General features: G+C 37.6%; 2 protein-coding genes across 2 annotated transcripts in view; one reads left to right on the plus strand and one right to left on the minus strand.

The window, feature by feature from the left end:
* The first annotated feature begins 1,687 nt into the window (after nt 1–1,687).
* TRIM59 (tripartite motif containing 59) lies at nt 1,688–15,066 on the plus strand. The gene is made up of 3 exons (XM_068986917.1): nt 1,688–1,742; nt 2,674–2,747; nt 13,855–15,066. The coding sequence occupies exons 2-3, from the start codon at nt 2,745–2,747 to the stop codon at nt 15,064–15,066; spliced, it is 1,215 nt and encodes a 404-aa protein (XP_068843018.1). The 5' UTR covers nt 1,688–1,742; nt 2,674–2,744.
* Nucleotides 15,067–17,554: 2,488 nt separating this feature from the next.
* The window catches only part of SMC4 (structural maintenance of chromosomes 4), a 31,060-nt gene continuing 21,975 nt past the window's right edge, over nt 17,555–26,639 (minus strand). The window contains exons 16-23 of the mRNA XM_068972256.1: nt 26,202–26,328; nt 22,360–22,549; nt 21,184–21,328; nt 20,740–20,913; nt 19,965–20,147; nt 19,592–19,824; nt 18,894–19,077; nt 17,555–18,465 (exon numbers count right to left, since the gene is read on the minus strand). Of these exons, the coding sequence (XP_068828357.1) occupies nt 18,313–18,465; nt 18,894–19,077; nt 19,592–19,824; nt 19,965–20,147; nt 20,740–20,913; nt 21,184–21,328; nt 22,360–22,549; nt 26,202–26,328 (1,389 nt within the window). The 3' untranslated portion in view covers nt 17,555–18,312. The remainder of the gene's footprint in view (nt 18,466–18,893; nt 19,078–19,591; nt 19,825–19,964; nt 20,148–20,739; nt 20,914–21,183; nt 21,329–22,359; nt 22,550–26,201; nt 26,329–26,639) is intronic.

Genomic DNA, 26,639 nt, shown 5'->3' on the forward strand with positions numbered 1-26,639 from the left:
TTGCCATTTCCTTCTCCAATGCATGAAAGTGAAAAGTGAAAGTGAAGTCACTCAGTCATGCCCGACTCTTCGCGACCCCATGGACTGCAGCCCATCAGGCTCCTCCATCCATGGGATTTTCCAGGCAAGAGTACTGGAGTGGGGTTCCATTGCCTTCTCCCCAACTATGTGCATGCTGCTGCTGCTGCTAAGTTGCTTCAGTCGTGTCCGACTCTGTGTGACCCCATAGACGGCAGCCCACCACGCTCCCCCGTCCCCGTCCCCAGGCAAGAACACGAGTGGGTTGCCATTTCCTTCTCCAATGCAGGAAAGTGAAAAGTGAAAGTGAAGTCGCTCAGTCGTGTCCGAACCTCAGCGACTCTATGGACTGCAGCCTTCCAGGCTCCTCCGCCCATGGGATTTTCCAAGCAAGAGTACTGGAGTGGGGTGCCATTGCCTTCTCCGAAAGTCTAAATGGATATATGTCACCGTGTAACAACGGATAGCTTGGATAGCACTGGAATTCACACAACGTAAGTAACCCTTTCAGTAAACTGGTGAAGACATCTGAGATTGACTCGGGACTCACTGATACTAAATTTTATTGTTTAATATTTTTCTGTAATTTACTGTAGAAGAGCCTAAGATCTGAAAGTACTAGCAATACACAGTATACTAAGGTCCACAGCTTTATTCACTACAGTAAATAACTTCCAACTACATATTAGAGGGAAGTGTGATGAGAGCGTATCTTGAGATATAGCTGGATAAAGTTTCTTAAGAGAAATGACTGAACTGTTTGTTTTGTAATTCTAGGGGTTAAGAAGGTGAAATAGGAATTTGGCGGCGAAATTAAATTGGAAATCAGGAATTCTGTGCAGTAGTCATCTCCAGACAACAATTTCGTGTCGTGGAGACGCGGCAGCAGCGAGAGTAGTAGTAGGACGAGATGGAGGGAAACGGTCCTAAATGAGTCTTGAGGTCCCACTACCCCTCAGAGTTAGTTCTCTTTAAGTACAAGAGAATTCTCAGTCATCAGAAGCCCTCTCCTATGCGGGAACAAGTATTCTGATGGGTTTGTCTCTCCAGACGCTGTAAACAAAAGCAAAGCCGGGCTCAGGCGAGGATGGCGCTGGCTCACTGGGGTGCTGTGTGCGCTCAGGACGCCTCAGGGTGCTGGGAACCAATGAAGTCACGACGGAAGACGCTGCGCTTTAAAGTCTAGAATTAGCACATGCCGACTTGGCTCCATGTTAAAATAAAAAACAGAAGTAATTCTAAGAATCCTTTGTAGAAATCATAGGCCTCCGCCAGGCCCCGCCTCTCCCCGGACTCCATCCAGAGGGCCCAAAAGGGACTCCAGGACAGACTCAGGGCAGCCAGAAGCGCCCTCGCCAACTGAAGCAACCCCTGCGGCGCGCCTCGGCAGCTCCGGAGCTGCACCCGCTCCTAGTGCGCAGGCGCAGAAAGCTCGCCGCCGTCCTCGAGCCGAGCCCTAGCGACCGTGCCCCCACTTCAGCCCTAACTGTGGGCAGTTTACTTTCGAACCGCGGCCCCGCGCTCTTTCTCATTGGCTGAGGCGACGCAGTTGAAGGTTGCCGGGAGACTGCGCCTGCGTCGTAAGGCGCCTGAGCTCCGCCTCTTCTGAGCACCTGAAGGCCTCAGGGTAGAGGAGGGCGGTGACGCCAAGCAGCCTTCAGCACCGTCTGGAGGCCGTGCAACCCTGTTGCTGCTAGTGGAGTTGCCTGTTTCCCGTCCTCACGGTGAGTTTAAGGAGCTTTTCTTCGGTCCGAAAAGGCGGCTGTGGGTCCCTCCTCTTTGCTTGTAGCCCAGGCTGGTGTACGGTGTGTGTTTGAGGCTTGGTAATTCAGAGGGCTGGCTTGGGTCCTGCGTCTCTTCCCTCTTGTCCGAGGTGAAGAGCTGGGGGACCTTGTTTTCCCTCCCGCCAGGATGGAGCTGCCTTTCTGTGAGAGAGAAGGCCCTCTGTGGCGGGGTGGGGAAAGGGGCCGGGCTCCGCCGAGCTGAGGGACCGCTCGGGGGTCGGAGTGGATGGAGGACGCCGAGGCGCGTTGGGAGCGAGGCCGGGAAGGATTTGTCGGAAACCTTCGGGAAAGGGAAGGTGAAGGCCCTGGTGGTTGAGCCCCTTCTCTGGCAGACGTTCTCACCGGAATTAACGTTCTACACCACGGTAGTTGTAGTTACACCCATCTTACAGATGTGAAACGGCAGTTGGGAGAGGCACTAGGTAAAACACCTCCAGGGATTCTCAACATTTACGTGGCAGAACTGAGACATTAGCAGACGTACTGATGGGAATAACCGAAATCAAGATTTGTGATTTTCAACTGGCATAACCTTTCACTCCTATGAGTGCTTCTTGCCTTCCAATTAACTCTCAGCAGTCCAACATGACCCTGAAGGTTTACTCCGTCATCACCATTGTTAGCTAATGCTTTCGAGATACTTGACGCTATAAAAAGAGGTCCTTTGTGACAGTTTATTTGGTCACAGATTTGTTGGGATTTTCAAGTTACAGTGATACCTCTCCTGCTACTCCACAGCTGTTGATATTTGTCACTACTTTAAAACACACACACACACAGTGAGGCTCAGGGAAGGTAAGTATCAAAGATAGTGATATTTCCTTTTGAGAATTTGAATCTAGAACATTAAGATAAAATAATTTTATTTCAGAATAAGGATAAAATAATCCGAAAAAGTTAAAGAAGATATATATTCAGTCTCCAAACCAGAAAGTCAACTAAATGGTAAGTTCTGGGAGATTAAGTGAATACCAAAGAGATTTTCAGTAAATTTTTAAACTGTAAGGTGATTTAAATTTTTGAATCTTTTTTTTAAAAAAGGAATGCATTTTGGTGGTATGTAAAATTCGAACCATGTAGAAGGATCTTGAAATGAAAAGTAAACAACTCTCTTATCTGACCTATACCTTAAAGTTTGTCACTGTTAACTCTTGTTTACCCTGCTGCTGGAAATTTTACAAGAATGTGTGCATCTTAATACAGACACACACGATTAACACAGATCTGCAAGTTGAATTTATTGTTATTGGGGTACCTTTTTACCATGCATTTACATACATATTGTTGCTGCATTCCCTTTTTTTTTTTAAGGTTTTTTTCAATGTGGACCTTTTTTTATAAACTCTTGATTGAATTTGTTATAATATTGCTTCTGTCTTATGTTTTGGATTTTGGCTTCAGGGCATGTGGGATTTTAGCTCCTGGACCAAGGATCGAAACCAGCATCCCTTGTATTGGAAGGCAAAGTCTTAATCCCTGGACTGCCAGGGAAGGCCCTGCGTTCCTTTTTTATTTTTTTCATTTTTAATTGGAGGATAATTGCTTTATAATGTTGTGTTGGTTTCTGCCATACAACAGTGTGAATGAGCCATAAATACGTGTATAAGTACACATACACACTCCCTCTTCGTCCTCTCATTCCCCACTGCATTTCTTTTTAATCACCAAGTAGCTATCATTTGGGGCTTCCCTGGTGGCTCAGCAGTGGGGGGTTGGGTTGGGGGAGGTGGAGAAAAAAAGAAATCCACCTGTAATGTAGGAGACACTGTTCAATCCTTGAGTCAGGAAGATCCCCTGGAGAAGGAAGTTGCCACCTGTTCCAGTATTCTTGCCTGGGAAATCCCATGGACAGAGAAGCCTGGAGGGCTACAGTCCATGGGGTGGTAAAAGAGTTGGACACAATTTAGTGACTAAACAATAACAGTAGCTATCCCTTAAAGTAAGGGACCATAGTTTAGCTACTCTGGCAAGATGAAATTTTGATCTTAGTTGATGTTAGTTTTAACGTTGCTTTTTTCCCACCAAATATGTATTTTCACTTTGAAAATATTTTTTAAAAAGGCAAACAAAATCTTAACTCCTCATATCAGTTCCTTATTAAATTGCATTAATGGGCCTCCCCTGGTGGCTCAAATGGTGAAGAATCTGCCTTAATGCAGAAGACCTGGGTTTGATCCCTGGGTCGGGAAGATCTCTTGAAGAAGGGAATGGCTACCCATTCCAGTATTCTTGCTTGGAGAATTCTGTAGACAGAGGAGCCTGGTCTTTTTTCAGTTTGAGGGAACAGGTTGATGTCAAAATGCAGGAAAACATACAAATGAGCAGAGTTAAAATCAGATCTGACCATAGAATTTTTTTGTTTTGTTTTGAGTTAGGTGAGCCTTCATTATTTTTGTACATTTATTCTTTTTTTTTTTTTTTTAAATCGGCCACAGAGATGTGAGACCCAGACTGGGTGGTGGCACTTCTTGAATTTTCCCAGACTTATAGCTGACTCACTGTCTTAAGTACTAGAGCAAGTCATATAACTCTATAATGTAGCAGATTTCTCTTCAGAGGTAGTAAACTGTAATGAATGTTTTATAACCATTCATGTTTAGAGATGAAAGACAATAATGCATTAGGGAATTAAGGCTTTTAAAAAATAGTTTATACAGGAGAATGATATTTTTGATATGCCCAGTTCTCCATCATCTGCTGTCAGTGCTGACCATACATAATAAGCTGGTTAGACACTGGAGACTCCATAGAAAATCAACTTTCTGGAGAAAGACTGCATAAAAACTTTAGAAGTTCAATAATGTGTTTGTTTTGACACTTAAGCACAAGAAATCTGAGAAATAATTTATAAGTAGATGATTTAGCTTCAGGTTTATTTCTAAAAAGATTTCTTTTTTATATTCATATTTCTTGGTGACTTTTAAAAGGGAAGCAAGGAATCTTGAACTAAGTTATCAGTTTGTCCTTTGTCTCTTAGTCCCTGCTGGAGGAAAATAACATTTTACATGGGTCATTTTAATTTTTTTGCTTTTTAAAATTATAGAATAATAGAAATTGATTTCAAAATTAATTTGGCAGGGGTGAGCCTGGCTGGATGATAGGCAAGACACTTAAACATTTTAAAATTTTTTTAAAACTTACATATAATTTACCATTTTAACCATTTTTAAGTGTATAGTCAGTGGCATTAAGTACATTTCACATTGTTGTACAGCCATCACCATCTATCTCCAAAACATTTTCATCTTCCCAAAGTGAAGCTGCACTCATTAAACAATAACTCTCCAACTCTCCTCCCTCTAGCCCCTGGCAACCACCATTTTACTTTGTCTTTGTAGACTGTGCTTATTGGCTTTTATATTATGTGCATTTTTCACATCTCATGTGATCATACATTTTTTTTTTCTACTGACCTGAGTAATTTTCTGTTACTGAGTTAACTTTACATTTCTGGAAAGAACTATATTTGCTTCTGTACTGTATTCTTTTAATGTGATCAGGATTTGTTTTTGCTAATATTGTGTTCAGTATTTTACATCAGTATCCATTTTTGTAATTGTTCTATTTTTAGTTTTGAGTTGTCTTTGTTAAGTTTTGCAATTGTGTTATATACGATCCTTAAAACAGTTTGCAAACTTGCCATCTTGTATTCTGCAGCAGTAGTACAAGTAATTGTTTCTTAACCACTTGGATGAGCCCACTAGAGAAGCTTTCTCCCTTTCCTACCTTTTTTTTTCCAGGGCCTTTTTTTTTCCCCCAGAGTAGCACTTTTCCAGCTTGTGAATTTCTCTCATGGTTTGCTTTATCTTCTCTGGTCAATTTTGGTATTGGAACTGACAGTAGAGAATAGTTAATTTCTTGTAGACTTTCAAATAGGTATTCTCTATAATTTTGGCTTTTCCCATATTTGGCTTATTTCCTTTTTTTAATGCTAAACTTAGTACATTTGTTGTTTTTTTTCTGAACCCTCTTGTTTGCATTGCATTGCACGCTTAGTCACTCAGTCATGTCCAACTGTTTAGTGACTCAGTGGACAGTAGCCTGCCACGCTCATCTGTCCTTGAGATTCTCCAGGCAAGAATACTAGAATGGGTTGCCATTTCCTACTCCAAGGCATCTTTCCTATCCAGGGATCGAACCCTGGTATCCTGCATTGCAGGCAGATTCTTTACCATCTGAGCCACCAGGGAAGCCCCTTATTGCTGCATAACCAATCCCACATTTTAGCAGCTTATAACAAAAATTAAAACAGTTCCCTTGGGTCCGGAATCTCGGAGCTGTCCGCTTCTGGCCCATGGTCTCTCATGACGTTGCAGTCATTGCCAGATTTTACTGGACCGGAAGTATCTGCTCATTCTGTAGTTGCTTGAGTCTTCGTGTTCTTGGGGGCTGTTAGACTAAGGGTCTTAGTATCTTGCCACAGCGGTGGACCAGGTCTGCTTGCAACGTGACATCTTTCTTCCCTTAGTGAGATTGATCTAAGAGAGCTGGAGAGAGCCAGAGCATTCCAGACTGAAGCTTGGTCTTACAAAATCTTAAAGTTACATCTGCTATATTGTTTGTTAAAAGGGAGTCACTAAGTCCAGCCCACATTCAAGAGAAGGGAATTACAAAAGGATGTGACAACTGGAAGGTCCATCTTGGAGGCTTCCTGTCATAGATAGCTAAAGGTTTGTTTATTTAAAGAGCCAGGCCTCGGGTTTATCAATTCTTAGAGTTTTCTGTTTTCTAATTCACAGTTTTCTTCATGAGTTAGAATTACTGTTTTCTTTTGCTTTTCCTAGGTTCATTTTCTTTTTTTCCCCTAACTTTAAAAAAAAGATGAATCCTTTTTATATTACTTCTTTAGTTTATTAATGAATGAATAAATTGTATCTTGGCTGGGTAGAGAATTCTTAGGTCATATCCTTTTTCTTCCTGACCCCTGTGGGTACTGACTGCTATATTGTCTTTTATCATTTCTAGTTGCTTTGGAGGTGTTGTGTTTATCTACTGCTGTGTAACAAATAGAAGGTTTAGATGCCTAGTGTCCAAGATGACTTTTTCACTCACATGTCTGGCACCTCGTTGCTCCTCCACTTGGCCTCATCAGCAGAGCAGGATAGAATTTTTACATAGCAAAGAGGCAGCAGTCTGTTAGGCTCCCTAGGGGTTATATCCAGAACTGTCATCGTGTCACTAGTACTGTATCCTGTTGGTCAGAGGAGTCACACGTCTTGTCCAGATCTTTTTGAGGGGAGAATAGATTTCATCTCTTGAGAGAATACCAGCAAAGTCACATCTCAGAATAACATATCTGAGAAATAACTTTTGTGGCCATCTTTAGAAATTTACAGTCTCCCAGAGAATTTTGAGATCATTATGTTTTTATTTTCCTTTTTTTAAAGTGTCTTTTCTGGCTAGATGCATGTGGGATTGTCTTTATTTCTTTATTTAAAATTTTAATATTTTAAATTGCCTGTTAATTTGTTGAAAGTAAAAAAGAATTTAGGTTTATAATGGAAAGCAGCAGCCTCCTGCCCTCATGTTTCTGAGTCTTGATTCCTGCTCTCCAGAAGCAATCATTTCATTTCATTTAAATATTTCTTTTGTTATTGCTTCTATATTTCAAAATAATTGGCTTTTGATGTGATTTCTTGATTTTTCATTTTTAGGTATGTATTGACTTCTTATAAGGGAAGATTAAGATAAGTTCTTAAACACTGTTTCCTTCCCTATTCCCTCCTCTCAATATAACTTTTTTCATTTTCTTAATTTGAGCTGTTACAACAAACCTACCTTAAACAACAATCATTGATTTCTTAAACAACACTCGTTGATTTCTTGTAGTTTTGTAGGCTAGGAAGTCCAGGATCAGGATGCTGGCACAGTTGGGTTCTGGCCAAAGATCTCTTCCTGGTTTGCAGATGGCCATCTTCCTGCTGTGCCTTCACATGGCAGAGAGCAGAGAAAGAGAGGGAGCAAGCTATGTATCTCTTCCTTTAAGGGGCTCCTTTCATTCATGAGGGCTCAACTCTCAAGACCTAATTACCTCTGCCTCATTTACACTATCACATTAAGGGTTAGGATTTTAACATATGCATTTTCAGGAGACACATTCAATCCATAACAGTCATGCTTTTTGGTAAAATCAGTATTAATATTTATAATATTATGATTAATGGGACAACTGAGTTATATAATATGCTGTAATATTTCCTCTTTTCATGATTCCATCATTTTCTCCTACATTTAGTTTTCTCATTACCTCTCAGTATGTTCAGACACATGAAATATTGTCTGTTCCATTTATTTACTTAAAGGCATTTCTTCTGGATTTCTGTCTTCTTCCTCTAGACCTTTTCTCTAGGCTTGCTGCACAGTTGTCCAGGATTCCATTTCACAGTTACCCGGGTGAGAATTCTTGTTTTTCTTGTCTTCCTGCAGTAGTTTTTTTTTTTTAAGAAATGGCAAGTAGTGGGGGTTTCAAAACCCAGGTAGTGGGTTTTGAGACCTCTTGTGTCAAACTATCTTTAGACTACTTTCAAAATTTACTTTTTCTGGGTGTAGAATTTTAGGTTGAAAGCCATGCTTTCCTATTAAAGAATTGCTTCATTGTCTTCTAGTTTCCAGTGTTGTTACACACAGCATAGCTAAATCCAAGATACTCATCCCAGAAAATACTCATTGGAAAAGTTTTTTGCTCCTTTTCCCCCCATCAAGAGTCTAGGCTGGTTATGGAAAATTTCTGGTACATAAAATTTCATATTAGTTTCTGGAAGAACTAGCCCCTAAGCATGCTAGCCACTTTTATCTTCTGTTTCTCAGGCAGCACCCAGAGTTAGGAAGTTCCTGACCTTACATGTTAATAGTTATTTTCAATCAGGCTTACTTCTGTTAGCCAGTCTTCACTTCTCATGATTGTGTTGGCTAAAATCAGTTTTTCATAACAGTTAGAAGAGGGTAATCTGAGAGTAGATTTGATTTCTGTATCTTCAAGTTACCTACACATTTCTGATTAAATTTTATTAAAAATATATGCTCTTTGTTGTTCAGTCACTAAGTCATGTCTGACTCTTGGCGACCCCATGGACTGCAGCACGCCAGGCTCCTCCTCTGCCTTCCACTATCTCTTGGAGTTTACTCAAATTCATGTCTTTTGAGTTGGTGTTGTTATCTAACCATCTCATCCTCTTTCACCCCCTTTTTCTTTTGCCTTCAGTCTTTCCCAGCATCAGGGTCTTTTCCAATGAGTTGGCTCTTCGCTTCAGGTGGCCAAAGTGTTAGAGTTTCAGTTTCAGAATCAATTCTTCCAATGAATATTCAGGGTTGATATCCTTTAGGATTGATGGGTGTGATCTTCTTGCAGTCCAAGGGACTCTCAAGAATCTTCTCCAGCACCATGATTTGAAAGCATCCATTCTTCAGCACTGAGCCTTCTTTATGGTCCAGTTTTCATATCCATACATGACTACTGAAAAAACCTTAGCTTTGACTATATAGACCTTTGTTGGTAAAGTGATGTCTCTGCTTTATAATATGTGGTCTAGGGTTGTCTTGAGCTTCCCAGGTGGCTCAGTGGTAAAGAATCTACCTGCCAGTGCAGAAGACTTGGATTTGATCCCTGGGTCGGGAAGGTCCCCTGGGGGAGAGCATGGCAACCTACTCCAGTATTCTTGCCTGGATAATCCCATGGACAGAGGAGGGCTACAGTCCATGGGGTTGTAAAGAATCAGACGTGACTGAATACGCATGCTTGCGGTAGGTTTGTCATAACTTTCCTTCCAAGGAACAAGTGTCTTTAAATTTCATGGCTGCAGTCCCCATCCACAGTGATTTTGGAGCCCAAGAAAATAAAATATGTCACTCCTTCCATGTTTTCCCCTCCTGTTTGACCAGATGCTATGATCTTGCTTTTGTTAATGTTGAGTTCCAAGCCAGCTTTTTCATGCTCCTTTTTCACCCTCATCAAGAGGCTTTATAGTATCTCTTCACTTTTTGCCATTAGCATGGTATCATCTGCATATCTGAAATTGTTGATATTTCTCCTGGCAGTCTTGATTCCAGCTTGTGCTTCATCCATTCCGGCATTTTGCATAATTTACTCTGCACATAAATTAAATAAGCAGGGTGACAATACCTTGTCGTACTCCCTTCCCAATTTGGAACCAGTCAGTACCATGTCTGGTTCTAACTGTTGCTTCTTGACCTGCATACAGGTTTCTCAGGAGACAGGTAAGGTGGTCTGGTATTCCCATCTCTTTAAGAATTTTCCAGTTTGTTGTGATCTACAAAGTCAAAGGCTTTAGCATAGTCAGTGAAACAGAAATAGATGTTTTTCTAGAATTCTCTTGCTTTTTCTGTTATCCAGTGGATGTTGGCAATGATCTCTGGTTCCTCTGCCTTTTCTAAACCCATCCTGTACATCTGGAATTTCTCAGTTCACATACTGTTGAAGCCTAGCTTGAAGGATTTTTGGGCATTACTGTGCTAGCATGTGAAATGAACACAATCATATGGTAGTTCGAACATTCTTTGGCATTGCCCTTCTTTGGGATTGGAAAGAAAACTGACCTTTTCCAGTCCTGTGGCCACTACTGAGTTTTCTAAATTTGCTGACATTTTGATTGTGGCACTTTAGCAGCATCATTTTTTAGAATTTTAAGTAGCTCAGCTGGGGTTCCAACACCTCGTTTAGCTTTCTTTACAGTCATGCTTTCTAAGGCCGCTTGACTTCACACTCAAAATGATGTCTGGCTCTAGGTGAGTGACCACACCATTGTGGTTATCTGGGTCATTAAGGGTTTTTTTTGTATAGTTCTGTGTATACTTGCCATCTCTTCTTAATCTTTCTGCTTCTGTTCAGTCCATACTATTTCTGTCCTTTATTGTGTCTATCCTTGCATGAAATGTTCTCTTCATACCTCTCATTTTCTTGAAGAGATCGCCAGTCTTTTTCATTCTATTGTTTTCCTCTGTTTCTTTGCGTTGTTCTCTTAAAGGCTGCCTTCTCTCTCCTCGCTCTTCTCTGGCACTCTGCATTCAGTTGGGTATATCGTTTGTTTTCTTCTTTGCCTTTCGCTTTTCTTCTTTCCTCAGCTATTTGTAGTCTCCTTAGGCAGCCACTTTGCCTTTTTGCATTTCTTTTTCAGTGACTTTGGTCACTGCCTCCTGTACAGTGTCATGAACCTCCATCCATAGTTCTTTAGGCACTCTGTCTACCAGATCTAATTCTATCTTTTCATCACCTCCACGGACTACCCTGTATCTCAAATGGTAAAGAATCTGCCTGTGAGTCAGGAGACCAGGGTTCAATCCCTGGGTTGGGAAGTTTCTCTGGAGAAGGGAATTGCAATCCACTCCAGTATTCTTGCCTGGAGAATTCATCGACAGAGAAGCCTGGCGGGCTACAGTCTGTGGGGTCATGGAGTTGGACATGACTGAGTGACTAACACACATTCGTCACCTCCACTGTAGAATCTGAGCCACCAGGGAAGCCCTGTATAATCATAAGGGGTTTAATTTAGGTCATACTTCAGTGGCTAGTGGTTTTCCTTACATTCTTCAGTTTAAGCCTGACTTTTACAAAAAGCAGCCGATGATCTGAGCCAGTGAGCTCCAGGTTTTGTTTTTGCTGACTGTGTAGAGCTTTTCCCATTTAGTGATATCCATGTGTAGAATTGTCTCTTGGGTTGTTGGAAGAGGGTGTTTGCTATGACCAACATGGTCTCTTGACAAACCTTATAGCCTTTGCCCTGCTTCATTTTGTACTCCAAGGCCAGACTTGCCTGTTACTCCAGATATCTCTTGACTTTCTCTTTTTACATTCCAGGCCTTATCATGAAAAGGACATCTTTTTTTGGTGTTAGTTCTAGAAAGTGTTGTAGATGTTCTATATTTGCCAAGTAACCTTTGAGACCAGGATATCTAATGCTTCCATTTTATGTAAGTTCAAGAGATGATATTTTCTTTGCAATATGGTTATTTTGAATATCTTCCTTCTAAAAAAAGTTGAACTTTTGGGATCCTTAAATGGGTTCCCAGGGAAAATGTTTTCTAACTTTTTAACAAGTATAGGATTTTGGAGGGAAGCTTTGGAGGGAAAGATGGTGTTCAGTTTTAGGGTTACTTTTTGATACTTGCATTAAATAACTAATATTAAATCTAAATTGAATATATGTCCATTGTTCAAATTTTATTCCTTTGCAAAATAGTATTCTGTTTATTTCTTCATTATGAATTCTGACATCACTTAAACTGAAAAAACGTTTCGTTTTTCTTGGGTGGTTTTTCAATTTCAGAGCTCTCTGTTAGGTTCAAGATAATCATAAAGGCTTCCCAACATGTAGGCACATGAATTTATCTGCAGTGAATGTCATCTTCTGTTCTGTTGCCCAATTACTTTTGTTTCCTGGAATACTTCACAGTTCAGGCTTATTAGTCTCACACATCTTGGCTCATTGTAGTTCTTAATGCTGTTAGTCTGAATGGCGTATTTTCTGTTTTCAGATGTATTCTTGATAGAACTTTTCCTAAGCAGAAATTTTGCTGTTTTAAAATAAAAGAACCCTAAAACTAAGGTCTGACATTTTTTTAGCATTGGTCTCTTAAGGAGCACTGTTTATTCAACCAGTATTGAGTGAATGCCTGTTGTGTCAGGTTCTGCACTTAGACACAATGTCTGCACTTACTGCAGGCTTATATTCTAATGTATAGAAAAATGTTACAAAATCCTTTATTATCGTTTTTTTTTTTTTGGCTGTGCCACACAGCTTGCACGATCTTAGTTTCCCAACCAGATGTCAAACATGGGCCTTGGCAGTGAAAGCACCAAGTCCTAACCACTGGACCACCAGGGAATATCCCCACAAGTCTTTTAGATAAAGTCCATCTAAGAGCTAGAAAGTAGAAGTGCAGTGTTCAGTGAGATTAACAGGGGACCAAATCTGGGGAAGGAGGTGGGGCTCAAGTTCAGGCTTGAAGGAATTTGGTTTTGCACATGGTGAAGAGGGGGCACATAGAGCTATAAAGACTGAAGAGGATTTATGTTTATTAAAAGTACAATTAGTTATTTGTAGATGTTGTTTATTGAAACTCCTAACAGTTTTTATAGAGGATGATTTGGTAAGCTTTAGATTTTACAAGAATGGCACTTGGAAGGCTTGTTGGAAATAACCAGTAATAGCTTGCCAAGAAGTGAAGTTACTTGTGTCAGAGAAGATCTCTGAACTGTTGCTGGATTTCTTTCCTAAAGGAAAGATGACTAATGGCGTTCTTTAGCACTAATGCTCTGCTGCTGCTAAGTCGCTTCAGTCGTGTCCGACTCTGCGACCCCATAGATGGCAGCCCACCAGGCTCCCCTGTCCCTGGGATTCTCCAGGCAAAAACACTGGAGTGGATTGCCATTTCCTTCACCAATGCATGAAAGTGAAAAGTGAAAGTGAAGTTGCTCAGTTGTGTCCGAATGCTCTAGTGGTCAGTAATTCATAATTACCACTATCAACACTTCATCTTTCAAACTTCATTGCCAGGACTAATTCAGAAATGTTTTCCCTTTCCAAATCTTCAAATTAACATTACTGTAGAATATTACACTGTGCTGATTCAGGGCTTTAAGCACATACACTAGAATTCAAATTCAAGAACCTGAGAAATTTATAGAACAGTTAGAAATTTAGTAACTTACTTTAGAAACTGGTTGAGTCAACTGGGAATGTGAATTAAAGAACATAGTTTTGCTAAGAATCAGCTTATTTAATATTTAATTCTATCTATTCATTACTTGTGTATAGTTTTGATTTTAGCATCTTAGAATGTAAGAAGTTGCTCAGGCTATTTATAATCATTAGGTAGACTTCCAACAGAACACCCCAAAGTGACCCCTTAAAGGTTATCAATAATCAGTGTTAGGAATTAAATTATATAGAGAATCATTGGTGAAATCTTAGTAAATATCCTCTTGTAAATGACAAGTACAATATATTGTTTGTAGGTTAACACTTAAAACTTTGTATAATGTATGCAAATATGTCTTTGTTATATGTAGAATTGAAATACTTTTTTCTCTTGACAGGAAATGCACAATTTTGAGGATGAGTTAACATGTCCCATTTGTTACAGTATTTTTGAAGATCCTCGTGTACTACCATGCTCTCATACATTTTGTAGAAATTGTTTGGAAAATGTGCTACAGGCAACTGGTAACTTTTATATATGGAGACCTTTACGCATTCCACTCAAGTGCCCTAACTGCAGAAGTATTATTGAAATTGCTCCAAGTGGTATTGAATCTTTACCTGTTAATTTTGCATTAAGGGCTATTATTGAAAAGTACCAGCAAGAAGACCATCCGGATATCATCACCTGCCCTGAGCATTATAGGCAGCCCTTAAATGTTTACTGTCTCCTGGATAAAAAATTGGTTTGTGGTCATTGCCTTACCATAGGTCAGCATCACGGTCATCCTATAGACGACCTTCAGAGTGCCTACATGAAAGAAAAGGACACACCTCAAAAACTGCTTGAACAGTTAACTGACACACACTGGACAGATCTTACTTGTCTTATTGAAAAGCTAGAAGAACAAAAATCTCATTCAGAGAAAATGCTCCAAGGTGATAAGGAAGTTGTTCTCCAGTATTTTAAGGAGCTTAGTGATACATTAGAACAGAAAAAAAAAATTTTCCTAACAGCTCTTTGTGATGTTGGCAATCTGATTAATCAAGAATATACTCCACAGATTGAAAGAATGAAAGAAATAAGAGAGCAGCAGCTTGAATTAGTGACACTGACAACATCTTTACAAGAAGAGGCTCCACTTAAATTTCTTGAAAAAGTTGACGATGTCCGCCAACGTGTGCAGATCTTGAAACAAAGACCGCTTCCTAAGGTCCAACCTGTTGAAATTTATCCTCGAGTAAGCCAAGTATTGAAAGAAGATTGGAGCAGAACAGAAATTGGACAAATTAAGAAACTTCTCATTCCTGAAATGAAGATCTCTTCAAAAAGGATTCCCTGTGCCTGGCCTGATAAAGGGGAAAAAGTTGAATTTTTTAAGATTCTAAACATTGTTATAGTTACACTAATTTCAGTGATACTGATGTTGATCCTCTTTTTTAACCAACACATAATAACCTTTTTAAATGAAATCACTTCAATATGTTTTTCTGAAGTCTCTCTCTCTGTTTACCAAAGTTTATCTAAGAATGTGCACAATTTAAAGAATATACTATGTCACACTGTGTATTTACTGAAGGAATTCATGTGGAAAATGGTTTCTCATTGAACATTCTAATCTGGATTATTTAAGGCTTATTCTGTACAGCAGAGGCTAATGACCATCGCTAAGTAGAGGAATATAGGGGTAACTTGGATAAATAAAATAGGCTGAAGTTTGTTAGAATTGCAACAGAATAATCCCTCTTATGCTTCTGTTGAATACAAAATGTGACATCAGAAGTTAGAAATGAGACAATGTCTGGTTTTCTGAAAACCAGAACAAACTCTAGTGAGAACTTAAGTATTAATACATTCCCATTTTTATTGGTTTTTAAGGTTGACTATTTTAACATTCTTATACCAGTAGTGTTTTAGCATTATATACTGCAGTGGTTGGCTTTACAGTTCTTTGTGTATACATAGTTTTTAATTAAAAGATGTCAAAATCCTGAAAGATATAAACTTTTGAATGGGCAAATAAATAAAGATGGTGAGAAGAGGTTTTATATTCAAGTAGCTAAGTCAAAGTGATAGGGGATTGCTGATGTTCAAGATATGTTTGATCAAATGTACCTGATCCACACATTAGTGTTTTAGATTTAAGAGCCTACAGTTTCTGTAACATTCATTCCTAATAAAACTGTTGCTTAAGTGTTGTTACGGACAAAACAGTAACATTTCCTAGCACTTACTGTCCTATGATTCATGTAAATTTATTTTAAGATTGTATTGATACTTGACTTTTGTGGTCTTTGTCTTGTTAGTCAAATCAGTTCTTGGGAAATATTATGTCCCACCCTCATTATGTTTGGATGGCATCATGTTAACTGTATGTCTTTAAAATTCTTAAATTTTCCAAGTCTTTTATGCTAATGCCAGTTCAGTTGCTCAGTTGTGTCCGAGTCTGCGACCCCGTGAACTGCAGCACACCAGGCCTCCCTGTCCATCACCAACTCTCAGAGTCCACCCAAACCCATGTCCATTGAGTTGGTGATGCCATCCAGCCATCTCATCCTCTGTTGTCCCCTTCTCCTCCTGCCCCCAATCTTTCCCGGCATCTTTCAAATGAGTCAGCTCTTCGAACCAGGTGGCCGAGGTATTGGGAGTTTCAGCTTCAGCATCAGTCCTTCAAATGTATATTCAGGACTGACTTCCTTTAGGATGCACTGGTTGGATCTCCTTGCAGTCCAAGGGACTCTCAAGAGTCTTCTCCAACACCACAGTTCAAAAGCATCAATTCTTCGGTGCTCAGCTTTCTTTACAGTTCAACTCTCACATCCATACATGACGCTAATGCCAAAGCACCAATAATTTGATGTTATTTTCTTGAATTGTAAGGGAAGTCTGCCTAGCTACCTAGGTCAAATCCCTTTGATGTAGTTCCCTTTTTGTTAGCAAAGACTGAATTGTGGTCCTGGTAGGACTTACTGACACTTTTGTCCATGCAACCCTAAGTACAAGCTCACTTCCCAAAATTCCAAGTAGATAGCATGTTTAGGAGCTGAAGCTCATAGTCCTAGAGGTGGCTGTAATCAGGGCACCAGTTCCAGAATACTCCTAAGACCTTATCTGCTGAGAAAAAGTCTAAAGATGGCTGGCTGTACTCAGTTCATGATCAGAGTATCAGAATAGAAAAACTAAATGTTATGTGGGCAAAGAACATTTGCAGGTAGAAGATGTGTATACAGCTACACACCAACTTAAGCCTGGAGTTGCACTGACTTGATTAAAAGTTATAACAAAAATGCCACATACGTTTTGGAGTGCATATAATTAGTCTCACATTTCTGAAATAAGTATTAATCCTTGCTTTTTTGTACGTTAGCAAACACACAAAATTGCCAAAGCCATATATTTAGTATGAGAGACCCATATATATATTTTAAGAGTTCACCTGTTGTATTACCTTTAAAGAATTTAAACCAAGGTTTTTACTAGGGTTTCTAACATGTCTATGAATCACAGCTAAAAATGGAAACATTTTAGGTTTGACATTTATTTTTTAAATAACTTGCCAGTTTTTAGTAAACAATACTTTAAAATTTTATGTAGTCTGCAGAATAATCAAATATATAAATAACTCATACATGCTCTTCCCTTTTGTATTTTTGAGGATGAGATTATAAAATTTGAAGTATATAATCTTGAATCTTCATTTCTAAGTTTTTATGTATAACAAGGTTTACACTGTAATAAACTCATTTGGATCTTTGCATTGAGTGGTTAAATAAGGTGCTGAAACTCAGGAGTGGTTGCTTTGGAATTTTCATATGGGCTATGAGCATTATCTATTTTAACTTTTTAAAAGCACTACACTTTACTATTCTATATCTATTGGTTATGAAAATATAAAAATATTAAATTCATCTCTGTTCTCACCAATGAAAAGACCTTGATTATACTGGTACTTTTTTCTAGTTACCTTTCCCTTGTATAATCTTGACTTTATAAACAAATGACCATACTTGGATTTTAGATCTTACTTTATTTAAGTCCATGCTAATGTATTTACATCTTACTGATTATGATACAGACTCTTTGTTGGGTTTTAGTACTTAAACAGTGCACTATAAATAAGAAGGTAATTTTAAATTTTAATTCCTCAGGCTCTCTATCTAGAAACTGAATAGCTTAGACCAGAATTCTGATTCAATACCAGGATTTTTCCTGAAAATTAAGTGGTTGCCAGCTTATTTCCAGTAGTATATTCTTGAGTTAATGCAGTGTTAACACAATAACAAGAAAGCCTTTGACAACTTGATGGACAAACAGTACTGCATGCTAATTTCCATTTATACTAAAGAAATTAACCCCATACACTTAAATCATTCTTTTTCTGAAGCAACTATAGTGGGTATATATACCCACTCAAGTTATTCAGACATTTGCTGGCCCTTTCACAAGTGTTTTCAACAGTCAAGCACCTTGAGTTTAAGAATGTATAATATTCAAATTCTCATTCTTGCAATTCAGAATCACTGGTTTAACATGATTTAGTTTACAACTGTACTGTTCATCAAAGCAATATACTTTTAACTCTGCATAAGAGGAAATTATCTGATCGTCCAGGCATCTTATTTTCTCCATAGTTGCCACTTACAAAATTGTCAGATTCTTACAATCTTTTAGAAACAGGCACAGAGAATATTTTATTAAACTTGTAACATCTCTTAATTAACAGCATAAAACAGAAACTATATGATACAATTTAAGAATAGGTATTTTATATAATTTATAACCCTTTACAAATAGAAAGTAAATACAATATGTTGAATCTACAGTAAGATTTGAAAAATCTTCAGATTAAGCAAGTTTAGCAAAGTCCTTTAGATGCAATTTCTTTTGGGTTTACTGCAACGCTTTTTGTTATATTGTATGTCTTGTAAATTCCAATAAGTCTATCTGAAATCTCAAACATATTATTTCGAAGAGAAATTATTATGAACTGGGCATTTTTTGTTTGTTCCTAAAGAGAAAAAACAGAATAAATTAGAAAAATTATACAGATATGTAAATGTATGAATAATAACAGAGATCTAACTTTACTTCCCTAAAATATTTCTTGGGTAATAAATTGAACATGACATTGCTAATTAATATGAACAAGAATGACAACATGATAGTATCTGGGTTAGAGAAGAACTCGGGTATTTGGAAGGATAGTTGCCTCTTAGAAGTCTTCTGGTAGAAAAAATTCTACCTGTGTTTCTGCTACTAATTTACATTTATATTTAACTTTTCCAAAATGGAACTATTTTGCTCAAATAAAGTGGTCTCCGTTAATACCATGGGAATAGAGAATGGCAGAAGCTGGAAAGAAGCCAAAGAATTCCATGTGTAATGTTTAGGGAACACATATAATTTTCACAATGAAAGCTCTAAATGATTACTTACATATATGTAAAATGCAACAATAGATACATTTTTGAAGTCAAGGGCTGCATCAATCTCATCCATGAAGTACAGTGGAGTGGGTTTATAGTGATGAAGAGCAAACACTAAAGCCAATGAACTTAGTGTTTTTTCTCCTCCTGAAAGGTTGAAGATCTTCTTCCAACTTTTTTTAGGTGGTCGAACACTGAAATAATTAAGAAAATCTCATTACTTAAATTACTTGTAAAGCTAAATTAAGACTCCATGATTTGTTTCCTATAACTGGCTTCTACCACCCTCCTTGGAAATACCGAACTTGCTTTTTCATTAATATAAATTCTTGGTGGGTTATTTTATAAAAATATTATTGGAGAATGAACACATAAGAACACCTAACAAAAATTTGAGATTTAAACAGTAGATCAGTAAGTAATTCTTGCTATTCTTCCTGTTTCCCATGAATACTGGAGTGGGTAGCCTATCCCTTGTCCAGGGGAACTTGCTGACCAAAGAATTGAACCAGGGTCTCCTGCATTGCAGGTGGATTCTTTACCAGCTGAGCTACACAGGAAGCCTATAGGCAAACTAGTATTTGTCAAATAAAATACACTGTAGACTTAACTGTCACATCCCACCCCTAAAGAATAGTAAGTTTGGAGAATATGTACAGAGATGGTAACAGAAAAATCCAAAACTTGGTATATGGCATCATTACAAACCTGAATGTGATTCCTTCAGAGAAAGGATCCATGCTGTCTACAAGGTCCAGCTCAGCATCACCTCCCAAAGTAAGCATTTGGTAATTTTCCTTTAATTTATTTGTTATTATATAAAAACCTGCCATGAATTCATTAAGTCTTTGTTTTCGAAGATCTTCATATGCCTGTCTAAAATTATCTCTTTCATTAGTAATTTTGTCCAATTCTGCCACCCGTTGTAAATATAATTCTTCCTATGAAAAGAATATGAGAAAAACATGTTATACATTTGACATGAGAATTAAAACTGCTAATTATGTAAGATAAAGGCTTAACAATTTAGGGTAAGGACTAAAGAGACTTTCTGACCATTACACGAGTTGTTTACTTGTACCTTCTTTTTATAATCTGCAATGGCGCCAAGATTTGGTTTCATTTCATGACACTGGGCTTCCAAAACTGCGATTTGATTTGTTATAGAATCTGGGTTCTTGATTGCTTCAAGCTCTTCTGGGCTTAGAACTGGAATCTTTTCAACATGATTATCTTCTATTGGATGCAGTGATATTTTTGAAATCTATAAAGTTAGATGAATATTAGAAAACACAGTGTTACTTACAATTCATTGTTGCAAAAAAACCTCCCAGGGACTTCACTGGTGGTCCAGTGGTTAGGAGGCTGCCTTGCACTGGTTGGGAAATTAGGATTCCACATGCCACAGAGCAACTAAGCTCAGGTACTACAGCCAGAGAGTTCATGCACTGTGATAAAAGATCCCACATGTAGAAAGACCTGACAGCCAAATATATTAAAACGCAAAAAGCTCACAAATTTAAGACAAATCACCTATCAGAATGACATATAATAAGTGGTGACTCATTTGTGTATCAACTATTTTTCACAGGGCTTAAAAAAAACATAGCTGTAGTGCCCAAGTGTTCATGTTCAATCTCTAAATCAGCCCTGGGATGAAAATGTTGATTAATTCTAACCATTACCCTTATTTTTCTGTATATAATAACTCCTATATACTGTTCATTTTGTCCCCTATAAACCTGAGAAGTGATTATATAGCCTGAAATTAAGAATTACAACATACTTCAAAAACACAAACCCCAACTTTTTTCATAAAGGCTATTTTATATTTACACTTAACTAACAATTCTCACCTCTCTTTGCCAATATTTTATTTTAGAATTATGTTCACCAATGTGACCATCTATTTGTTCAAGTTTCAACTTAATACTAAGTGCATCTTTTTGGAGAGCATGTTCATTTTCCTGAATTACTTTTAGTTCTTGAAGTAGGTTTCGATGTTCTTTCTGGATTTCTGGTAAGGATGCCTAAGAAACAAAAAGAGCTGCTATAGGTATGATCTCAGAACAGGGATTTTCACATTACAAAGATGAAGTTAGCACTCTCACCTCATGCCTCTTTCACTTTAAAGAAAATGTTTTTATTTATAGAAAAGTTAAAATAGTTATTTTTTATTACACAGATGAAAGTTAATATAGTTTAAGTGTGACCTACTGAACGCTCACTACACAAGGCACTGGCGTCATCCGTAACTCTCTGCTGCTTCAAGCAGCGCCCCTCCCCTCTCCCCATCTTACCTCTGCATCGTCTGTATTCTTCACAACCTCTGCTGCTTTGTCTTCAAGACTTTTTAGCTCTGTTGTTAAGTCGTCTACTTCTTTCTCAGTATCTTTTATTTCTTTCTCTGTACGTAAGACACTGTCTTGTGCTTTTTTAAGATTTCTAAACAAGCAAAATCTTTATTAAGAACTTTTCATGACATTAATGTGACACTTTTCTATCATAGATTTAAAAACTTATTTTACTAAAAAATCAATTGGTTTTTGTTTATACACACACTTGTGGGATGTTGTATATTTTATTAAATTCTCAGTATAAATTAATGAAACTTCCATATATAAAATTTTAGTTTCATTCAATCTTAAGACTATGAAGCAAAATTGTCCATTGTAGTATTATAGTCTTGTCATTTTCTTGTCGGATTGGAGGGTCTTAAATCTTTAATTCTTTAAACTATACCTTCAAGTAAATTACTTCCTAGTTCAAGTCAGGGAAAATAAGTGTTTTGGGCAGAGGGGAGGAAATGGAACAAAGGACAACGGGGATGACAATGACACACACAATTATTTTTTCCCTGTGACTGATAACTGTGTTTAGGTAAAGCACTGCTTATTAATTAGCACCTTTGAACAAAGGACACTGCAATAACCGAATAACCAGATAATCACTATGCAACCAATTTATAATTTTAAGACAAACAGCTATTTACATTTCAACATTTTATATATACTTTGCTTTATTTTAGAATACTTTAATACTCTAAAATTTAAAACAAGACCTGTATTATGAATGTATTAAAAACTTTTTGGGACAATGGAATAATTAAAATTTTCAGTTATTAAAACAATTATGCTAATAGATCTCATCCTTCTTAATTCTCCTAAGACCTAGATCTATTTAAATGAATCGCCATCTATTCCTCTAAACCAGAGAAATGAAACTCTAACTTCTATGTCCTCACAACTGGGGAGTTACATAACCACGTTTTTTTAAGCCATACCTGTTTTATCAGTTTTTAAAAACTAATCATATGATAATTTATTATTGGCATCCACCTATTAAAATCCTACGAGGTAACAATGTCAGATCTTAATAAGTAACAGGAAACATTTATTAGACATTAAATTTAAATATTAATCCCCTTTTCAGTGTAATGTAGGGAAGAGGAAGGCAGGGTAGTATGCAAACTCTACCTGTCAGCAGTCTTGATTGCCACTTGTGCTTTAGTAATAGCAGAAGCACATTCATCTAATTGCTTATTTATTTTATCAAGTTTGTCTTGTTGGGCCTTGAGTTTATGGTTATTGATTTCTACGATGATACTGTGTAACCTTTTAACCTCAGCTTCCACTTTACCAGCTCTCTCAGCCACACTGTTATACTCTGGGGGATAAAAAAAAAAGTAAAGTTAATTTGTGTTTCTACATTAATAAGCATCATTTGTTAGATGCATTCAGTACATCTCTCCAGTCAATACAACTTAACCTGATACATGCAAAAGAAACTTTTAAACATTTGAGGAAAAGGGCCTCAAAAACAAAGCAAAACCCCCCCCCAAAAAACCAAAATGCCCTTTATCAAAACAGTGTTACAACAACATATAGTTGAATTCTCTGGCTCAGCTGTGAACATAACCCATTATTTCTTGATGGCTTCATGCTGTGAAGCTCTTTTCAGAAGTTTATAGGGTACTTTATTTGTTTCATAGTGATCTTTTACCCTTAGACTCTGTACTCAACTATAGACTGGGGGTGAAGAAGTTGTGGTTATTTAATTCTGCTAACCTCGAATTCTCTTCCCTATAACAAAGTGGGGGAGATAGAATAAAGTGGCACTTTTCTCTGTGGCACAGAAGGCTCTTAACTTACACTTTCTAGATTCCCTTGTATCTAGTGTTCAGACATAAATTTAAGTCCATTCAATCAAGAAAAAGCATACAATTTGGATGGCAAAAGTGATGAACTGAGCATGTTTCTGTTGGAAGTCATGGAGAAGTTTTCTTGGTGGTAGTAGAGGCTCTGATGTCCTGTCAAAAGTTTTGTGAAAACTGACAGGCAACGGCATTAACTTTGACGGGGTGGATTATGATAGGTACAATGTGCTTCTGTTGCTGGCAGTTATAGTGTCATTTTCCTAATTTGATACATGGCTTTTCAATTGCAGAAGAGACAGTATAGTTTCTTTCATGGTTCTTCAGAGTAGCTCTGGAAATTATTCTTAGCGTTTAGCCTAGAATTTAAGGTATCACAATGATCCTATAAACAATCTTTTTCTCTCTTAAATACACAGTCTCACACCAAAAATCATATTTATACTAGCCAGAGTGGATTCTGTTCTCCATATCTGAACCCTAATCATTGTATGATGTAGGAAAGATGAAAGGTGGCAAAAAGGTAAGGGGCTCAAGCTATCGATATCTGTGTCTAGAAAGGAAGCAGAAACAGTGCCAACTTATGGAAAGAAACTCAATAAAGCTTCTGTGGGAGGTATGTAGCATTTAGCATAGAAGAAAGTAGGTAGGATTTGCTGAGAGAAAAAGACTTAACTGTTGTTTCCTCGTGACTGTCTATTCTTCTCTGTAAGAGGGAATTTCAGTATTCTCCAAATTTTACAACTTTTTGTTCCACATTTATCAGAGAATTCTTTAGTTTGATTTTAAAAGCCCATCTAGTGAGTTTAATTACAATGTCTATTTTTTGTATTTCTGAGATCACCACTTGATTTAAAAAAAAAAAAAAAGGCAAACCAAAACCCTGCCCCTTTTAGTCTTCTAACTTTCCCCTCTCCCTTAAGGATACCAAGATACTATATTTATTGAAGGAATTGTTTTGCTCACAGTGGCGAGTCTGTGCTTAGCTCCCTTGTGAGGTAGAGTACCAGCTGCTGTGGGGTCATGGCATCATGACTTATACTGGGATGGGCCAAGTATACAACTGGAAAGGGTTCCACTCTTCAGAAGATCATTTTCCTTATATTCAAGTACCTAACATGCATTAAATTCCCCCATTTATAGTAGCATCTCTGTTAGAAATAGGGGAAAACGGACATCATGTAATTTATAATTTCAACGTCACCATTTCATATCACCTTGCTCCTTTTATTCTCCACACATTTGCCAGATTTTTAAAATCTAAATTAATGTAAAATGAAATATTTAATCTTAAAGATATGCTTGCATAAATGGGCTTCCATATCAGACACTGAGAGTCTACTAATAATAACCAGTACTTCCATGAGAAGATATATATATATGGGCTCCTAATAAAGCCAAGGAGTCTTTTTCAAATAAAATACAAATTTTTGTAGTCTCTCAATGAGAGTGTTGTTATAAATGACAAAGATTTATTTTTTATTTGACCACTAGGTTCCATCAAAGGCAGTAACAAATACTGTAGGTACCCTGGGGAAGGAGAAGTAGGGTGAAGTCTGTCTGCAAGAGCAAAATACAAATCCAAAATAAATGCAAGGAAAAAAAAGGTCCTGTCAGGTTATGTCACCTTCCTGTATATCACTCTCCAGTGGCTTTTAATTTCCCCTGGAGACATGGCCTATGAGGCTCTACATTATCTGGATTCTTCTATCAGTTAAGTCTAAGGATTCTGGTTTCCTTGCTAAAAACTTCTGACATACTACTTCCTGCCCTAGGGCCTCTACTTTCTCCTCTACATTCTTCCTGGAATGCTCTTCTCCCACATTTGCACTCATACTTCCTTTGGGTCTCTGCTCAAATCTCTAGCACTAGCCTGTCTAACCATTGTTGTCTATCTGAATCCCTATCCCGTTGTTTCCCTGGTTTTACTTTTATCACCTAGCACCACCTGTTACAGTATGTGATGTATTTGTTTAGTTTCCTTATCTCTTAAGGGTGAATTCCTTGAAAAGAGGGACTTTGTTCACTGCTTGATCAATAGTATCTAAAACAAAGCCTGGTCAGTAGCAGATACTTTTTGAGTGAATACCTCAATATTAAAAACATAAACATGACTACAGAAAATAAAAAACACAGGTATATATTAGTATGCAATGTGCACAGTGGACATCTGTCTGGTTACAATCTTTTCACTTCTTTTTCTTTTGGAAGAAAACTCCCTTATTTTTTAAACATTTGGATAATTGCTCCAATTCCACTCCATCTAATACTTATGGATGAACAATCAGTATTTGTCTTCCTCTGCTCATGAACCAGACTGTAAAGAGGGTCTTTCTTGATGTGACGAAGGCTGTTTCCTGGGGTCACTGAAATACTGTGAAACTCACTGTTACCACCTCCTGCCATAAGTGCATACCTATGTATATTTAACTGAAGCCAACATGGAAGTGGGCTTCCCTGGTGGCTCAGATGGTAAAGAATCTGCCTATAATGTAGGAGACCTCAGTTTGATTTCTGGGTCAGGAAGATCCCCTGGAGAAGGAACTGGCAACCCACTCCAGTATTCCTGCCTGGAGAATCCCATAGACAGAGGAGCCTGGCAGACCATGGGGTCACAAAGAGTTGGGACACGACTGAGCATCTACATGACCTGAACATGGAAATAGAAGCGGGCTACTCAAGTACATGACCAGAGGATTTTAATGTCAAAGCCAATTCTGACTATGAGCCTGTGAACTAATTCCCTTTCTTGTTTAAAAACTTGGGTAGAACAGTTACATGTTTATATATACACAAGAAGAAAAAACTTCTGGAAAGAAAAATGTATGTTCTTTAAGTTCTCATTAAGAGCACAGGTATTGTAATCAGATTGTCTTCATCCTGAATTCCTTATATCACCACCATATATTATGTGACCTTGAGCAAATTATATAAACCATTCTATGCCTCAGTTTTATCTGTCCAATGATGTACTTAATTTATTAGTACTTACTTTACAACCTTCTGAGGATGAAATAAAAATAAAAACTGTAAAACAGCATGGTCACTTGAACATAATATATATAATCTACTATTTTATATTCTACAAACTGTGATCTTAAATAATACAAATATTACAAACCTGTTTTTGACAATATAGGGGAAGAAGTCTGTACTTAAACATACCTGTCTTGAAAATATTAACATTTTCTTCAAGCAGTTTCTGCTGTTTTTTGTCAGGGACTGTAGCAAGTACATTAGCTTCAAGTTCCTTAACTTGGACATTCAAATATTCTTCTTGCTCTGATAAACGCTATAGAATGTTTTAAAATTCAAGGTCAATCTTTTAACATACAAACAATAATATTTGCTTTAAACATTTTAAATTAAAAAGGTACTTAAAATCTTTAAGAAAAACACAAAAACAGGAAAGGGCAGAAAACATGAACAATAAATACAAAAATTGAAAATGGCCAACAAAACACATGAAATGTATAAACTCATTATAAAGACAAGTTAAATGCTATTTTTCAGTACATCCGTGTAGCAAACTTACAAATTATTGAAGAGTACTTAGTGTTCACTTAGAAAAATTATTTGCATATGCTACCAGTAGTAAATGAA

The sequence above is a fragment of the Capricornis sumatraensis genome, chromosome 1 (assembly GCF_032405125.1).
Source record: "Capricornis sumatraensis isolate serow.1 chromosome 1, serow.2, whole genome shotgun sequence".
Classification (NCBI taxonomy): domain Eukaryota; kingdom Metazoa; phylum Chordata; class Mammalia; order Artiodactyla; family Bovidae; genus Capricornis; species Capricornis sumatraensis.